Source organism: Apis dorsata, unplaced genomic scaffold (genome assembly GCF_000469605.1).
Source record: "Apis dorsata unplaced genomic scaffold, Apis dorsata 1.3 scaffold_113, whole genome shotgun sequence".
Lineage (NCBI taxonomy): Eukaryota > Metazoa > Arthropoda > Insecta > Hymenoptera > Apidae > Apis > Apis dorsata.
The window spans coordinates 273,725-280,519 of NW_006263408.1; the positions used below are offsets into that span (position 1 = coordinate 273,725).

The window sequence follows — 6,795 nt, forward strand, 5'->3', positions numbered from 1 at the left end:
ATTATTATATATATTATATATTATATTATATATAACTATATTATCTATAGTTAAATAGATTTAAAAAAAACCAATGATATATTTACATTTATCAATAGAATGTATCTACGCTTTTCTTTAAAAAATAATTATTTTAAATTCATAATTCATCATAACCAAAAGTTAAATTCATAAATTTAAAATTGTAAATTATTCGAACTCAAAAATATATTCATTATTATCATAAAAAAAAAATAAATAATCCGAAACTTTCATTTTAATATTTCAAATCAAAAAAACGAAAAAACATAAACTAACATTCAATTATGCTAGTAATAGATATCATCACCTACCTATTATACAATTAGAGGAAGAACATGAAATTCAAACGAATATTTTATATGTTAAAACCTAATAACATTTTCCCACCAGCAATCAAGTAATACCACTATCAAGAATCATAAAAACGCGCTTAACGGGCTTAACCAGTTTTCTCTTATCTCGCAACTCGGTAAATCGAATTCCACCTAGCATAAGTATGACCCATTACTTTTCGCGAAAAACGATGTTAGAGATCGAAGGTTATACACTATTGCACACATAGAGATGAAATATTACTCCCGAGTAAATTATTCCTTGTCCCACCGAATATGATGAAACGATAATAGTGCATGGCCTCCAAAAGTTCTGATGATCGCACAATGCACTTATTTCGGGAAAATTAACGAGCGTGGGGATAGAAAGGACGGAAGGAGGGAGGAGTGCAATTTAATCGTCGTGAATTAAGCACCAGGGAACGTAATTACGCGTAGAACAAAGCACTGGCCCCGCGGTCCGCACTGCAAAGTAAATACGGAAATATAATGGTACAAATTTGTCGCGAGTGCACGGCTGCATCCGTTATCGGCGGCCATTGCGAGGGCCCGCTAGCTGCGACTACAGGTGGGGGCTCACGAGTGCAATTTAAAAGTCCATTTGTTTCTGGATAACGTCAGGAAACGCCGACGCCACTAGTACACGCATTTCATCCGAAAAATATTGTACCTGAAAGTGGTATATACCGGGTAATACGTAATGGTTGCGCACTGGTTCCGTGGACGATGAGTTAAAAATGAAGGAGTTAGGGTGAAAAAGGAAAGCGAGATGAATTTAGTGATAGATTGGAAGCACGCTTTAGTTAAAGACTTCTTTTCGGGAATTCCAATAAACAAATATGAGAAGAAAAATGATAAACGAATAGATATATATTCATATTTTAAAAGATTGTATGGTAAGATTATATTATAATATATAGAAGTATGATACTTTTGATAATATTTCTTCTCTTTAAATTTTTGTATTGATAAGAAAGATTGTAAGCAATCAAATTTTAAAAATTGAAAAACAACTAAAAATAGATACATATTCTTGTTAGATGGACACTTTTTATTCTTTTTAGTTGCTAACTCAATTTTAAAAGATGGAATAATTCTCTAAATTCTTTAAGATATAATTGTAAAATATTTAGAGATAAAAAAATTCTTTTCAATAAAAATTAAATGTTTTTTAATCTATCTATCATTTTTAATTTAAATCTATCAAAAAAATATTAAAATAATAAAAATTATTATATATATATTGAAAAAATTGTATATTTATTTGAAAAAATATAGCAATTATGAACAATTGCATTTTTTATTGTAAAAATAACGATGTATATATTATTCCATATTCATCAATATTCACCAATATTAGACATTAGTAAATATTAACTTTTTTTCATTAACATTTATTTTTCGGCTACCATCGACGTAATCAATGGTATGAACGATTTATAAGTGATAATAACTATTAACTATTAACTATTATAATTAACGCTACCGTTCAAATTAAATATATTAAAACTAATGAACTAAAATAAAATTTGGATATTATACAAATATAATATTTGGATATTATATATATATTTGTTTATCTATATATCATTTTCAAAAGAATATATTGTAGATAATTGTAGATAATTAATATAATTTTATATCTACAAAATCTTATTTTATAAATTTTTTTTTTATTTCCCTGAAAATTTCAATTTTTCATGCCAATTTATGAGCATTTTTTTCTAATAAATATAATTCATTTTCCATTTTATTCTTATCTTAATCGCATTATTCATTAAACAAAGAAACCTTGTAATAGTTCATTCTAATAATAATTTTTTTCCATTACCACTATTTCTCATTAAAATTAATTTCCTTTTGTATTATAGGTCATGGCATCATGTGTTTATGGTGTATCGCAAACAATCGATGATTAAGTCAATATATCAATTGTGTATTTATGTTGTTAAGCTTCTCATGCATGCATCTTTGAGAAAATTATGCTAAATTATTCCTTTTTTGCCCGCATTTTATGTCTTGTGCTGCTCATGATGCCACAACGATTCCCTCGATTAATTCTTCGCTCCTTTTCGCCTTCTCGAACTCCCTGGAAGAGTTATTGATCGTCTGGATTATCATCGAGGTCGTTGACTCGCGCTCTCGCGCCTCCTACATCTATGTGCGTTACGTACTATGTGCCAGCAAACGAAACCTAAATCATCCTTGTTCGAATTTCGTTGCTCATTTATCAACTTTTCATATGTCGATAGTCACTGGCTGATTATAGTAGTCAATAGACGTGCACAAAACATAATTGTATCGTTGGCCAACATTGTCGTATTTTCAATATTCACGACCGCGGTAGCAAAATGGTTTGCGCAATGTATTCAAAAAGTGGTGTCGAAAGCTTGAACTTTCGAACACACGATTCTAGTCGTGTTTAGTAAACAATATAATTGATTTTGAAATTTGATATACAATAAAAGGATAATATATATGTATACAATTTTTATATATATACAATATTTATATGTATATATTTATATAAACATATAATATATTCATAGAATATTTTTAGAAAATCGATTCTAGGAATCAAAATAAATGCAAAAATTGATATAACAATATCGTTGTTTATTTATTATAACTAATATAAAATTCTAATTTATGTTAGATGAAAGGAGAGGAAAATAGAACGAGATTGCTGTTTGCATTACATTGTTATTGCATTTTATTTTTGTCTCATTTCATCTAATACCAACTTAAATTACTTATAATTTAATAAATAAGCCTTGATCGATTTTTATATAACAACTTTTGTATTCGTTTTAATTTTTATTCGATTGATATTCAAAGATGTTTCACTAAAGATATTTATTAATATATATATTAATATTAATATTTTATATATACAATAATAATATATTCAGTGAAATCTTTATATTTAATATTTATTTTGAAATTAATATTTAATAGGTCAAGATATAAAATACATACTCAAGAGAAAATATTTAAATGTTTTATCGTCATATTCATTGATTATTCCCCTTCTTCCCTCAAAAGAATAATATTAAATGATCATGAATGAAAAAGGATAGAAATAAATTAGAAAAATTAGGAATGCACAGAATACATTTTAAAAATCAAAAATCATCAAATTGATAAAATTCGATTTAACAATTGGTTTCAGAAGAATTTCTCGAATGAAAATAATAATTAACTATAAAATAGTAATACGATTGCCACATATATAAATATTATTTATTTGGCAAACGGATTTGAAATTCCCGCCAAAGTAAACGTGACGCAAAATTGCATAGCAAGACATATGGATCAAAGTGGGGGAGAAAGCGAGGCCCAGTATAAAACAAACTTTATTTAGTCAAGGACGAGAATGTCAGGATGGACAAAGAAATCTGGAGGTTAGTGACATAATTTATTTTCGTGTGAATGTATTAGTGAATATAGAAATATAGTATATGCATGCAAGAAACAAGAGACACCGGCGGCACCAGTGTTAAAACCAACGAGGATAAACGAGTGTCATAATTAAGAACGTTCTAGCGAAAAGCGCGAGCGTTCACAACACTTCGAGGCACTCGTCGCTTTATCGTCGCTCCGTATACGCTTGAAGTGGGGATATTGCGTGTGCATGTGTGCCACGGCGCTGCACATATACGACGTGCACGTACGTCCACATGCCATCTCGTCATTTTGCTCGCGCGAGCCTCTCGGCTTTGCTCCCGGAAATTGCACGGCGTGAATTTAGTGCCTTGCCCTTCGACAGCTTGACTGAGTACACTTTCCGTCGTGGCGGCCTGTAGACGACAAGTTCGCTTATATATAACATACCTGTGTGTATATACCGTATTTAGGTTATACGGGGTGTTCTACAAAGTAATAAGGGGAACGAGAAACTCGAGAGCGAAAGTAAGATGGCCATTAACGCTTTCGCGTTGAACTTTGTCTAATGAACACTCGAGTGCTTCCGTGGCGAGATTTGAACGCGCTGGTGCCACCGTTTAAATGCTTGCAGTGTACGCTACTGGAGCGCGCATGCGCGTGCCGCGTTGCTTTTACGCGTCGAGTGGCGTTGAAAGAGTTAAGGAAGTTAAAGTCGTTAAAGAAGCGCTGCTGCAAATGTGACTACGAAAAATTATTAAGAAATTTTTGTATTAAACTGACATTTTTATTATTATAATCATATAATATTATTATTTTTAACTGAAATGTAAGAAGATACCGATTTATTTATTCATTTTTGAGATTAATTATAATAAATCGCAAAACTTTGGAGGAATTATTGCGTTATAACATAAAAGTCGACCTTGAACGTTTCGCCAAAGTCTTGAATAAGCATCTATTTATATTAATTTCACAATAAAATAAATCTTTGCCGACAAGAATATCAAAAAATATAATATGTACTTACGTATTCTCAATGATGTTTTTCGTTTACGTTGTCAAGAAATCGTAGATTTAAATTAAATGATTTTGTCTTTATATTTATGTCTATGTGAAGCTATGTTTAATGTATGAATTAGCGTAGAAAGCAATAGATAGAATACAAATGATTCTTTTAAAGAACCACAAACGATTGAAAAATTTTTACATTGCACACTGCACTTCGAGTGATAGATTAATGCTAATGTGTAGTTTTTTATTATTACATGATCATCAACTTCAATCGTAAACAAATTAAATATTATGTTTACACTAGATCTTTTTTACATCTTGCATTAAAATAACCTATAATATGATATATCAGTAAACAAATATCATAAACATTTAAAAACTATTTTAATATCAAATTGAATATGATTTATTTTTAAAATGTCAAGTTTTTATTATATACCTATAATTATATATAGATATCATTATAAATTATAATTATAATATATTTTATATATAATTTATTAATTATATAACAACTTATTATTATTCATAATATTATTTATAATATTCGTTATTAGATTTCTATTAATAGTTTTTATTAAAATTGTTTTCATCAAGGAATAATAATTGGAATAATCTAAACGTGCCAACAACTTTAATGATTTTAATATAGTTACATTCTTCGGAATTCATCTTTTTTTAGTTTTTAAAATATTTCATTCTTATATTTTTTTTAACTTTTAGAGCATTTATATTAGCTAGAATCTTAACAAAAATTTTATATAAGATATACTTCATACATATGTATATATATACTATCCCATAGAATTGCTAAGGTTAAGGCTCTTCTAAGGTTAAAAATAAAAATAAATTTGAATTAAAATTAAATTATATTTAATGAAGTATAATCTGGATATAATTTTATTATAGTTTTATATATCTGAAACATGCAATTTTTTTTTTTAATGAAATCTTAAAAATTTTAATCTAATGAAATAATTTTTTAATTTTTACAAAAAAGTATTCATACATTTTTGCTCTAAGTTTATTGATTAAAATTATTACAGTTAAAAATTTACTATATTATAATCTACGGATATTACTTATGTTATTACAAATAACAATTTTTGCACTCTAAAATATTTTTCCATTCTTTTTTTAACCATTTTTCCATTTCCACTTTTTTCCATTATTTAGTAAAATATATATATATCAGGTCAATTCATGTTTATATACATTATATCATAAACATAAGTATATTTGCAAATATACTCAAATAATTCAGAAAACATTTAATAATAACCTCTCAACTAATAGATTTAGAGCAAAAACATTGTATATACATGTACCTCTTATAGGTATATATACGTTTTTGTAAATCTATTAATCTATTATAACTGTATATATAATGTGATGTCACATGTGCCAATCTTTTAAAGATAAATCATTATGATATAAAAATATTTAATTCATTTTAGTTCAATTATCTCTAAATTGATTTTATAGATATTAGTACTACTAGTATAAGATACTATTAGTATAGACTACTAGTACTATTAGTACTACTTATAGTATAAGAACGCATTTTGGAGGACTCAATCGATAAGAATGCAAACCATCATTTGAATAACCTTCTAATGCAATTACATTAATCAAATCTATATCTGCGAACAATTTTCTGCAAAATATTTACGATATCTTTATAATACAATGCACGCATCAGACAAAGAAACTAATTAGAATCAATGACAAATAGATCTCATTCAAGGAATCATCTAGCGCAATATCGTCAAATTAAAAGCAGCAACTGATGATATAATTCGCACTTGCGTTATCGCTTCGATCTCTTACAATCATTGAGATTTCGAGATTTCATTGCGTTTCTACGCATAAATTTTCAGAACCGTGAACAGAAATACAGTCCAGCCAATCCATACTTTTCCTTCGTGCTTGGCGAAGCGAAGTTTGATTTGACCGCGATGACATCGCTGACACCACATCACACTTTTTTCTTTTTTTTTTTTTTTGCTATCGCGTTTGCAACGAATCACTGAATATAATACTT

General features: G+C 28.1%; 2 protein-coding genes across 3 annotated transcripts in view; one reads left to right on the forward strand and one right to left on the reverse strand.

Moving 5' to 3' along the window:
• Window positions 1–4,786, reverse strand: part of LOC102676412 — a 77,780-nt gene extending 72,994 nt beyond the window's left edge. The window contains exon 1 of the mRNA XM_006612460.2: window positions 4,768–4,786. The gene's annotated coding sequence lies outside the window, so the exon portion shown is untranslated. The remainder of the gene's footprint in view (window positions 1–4,767) is intronic.
• The window catches only part of LOC102676271, a 16,092-nt gene that overhangs the window by 6,414 nt on the left and 2,883 nt on the right, over window positions 1–6,795 (forward strand). For both annotated transcript variants that reach the window (XM_006612452.2, XM_031508919.1), the window contains exon 2: window positions 3,526–3,757. In XM_006612452.2, the coding sequence (XP_006612515.1) occupies window positions 3,730–3,757 (28 nt within the window). In that variant the 5' untranslated portion in view covers window positions 3,526–3,729. The remainder of the gene's footprint in view (window positions 1–3,525; window positions 3,758–6,795) is intronic.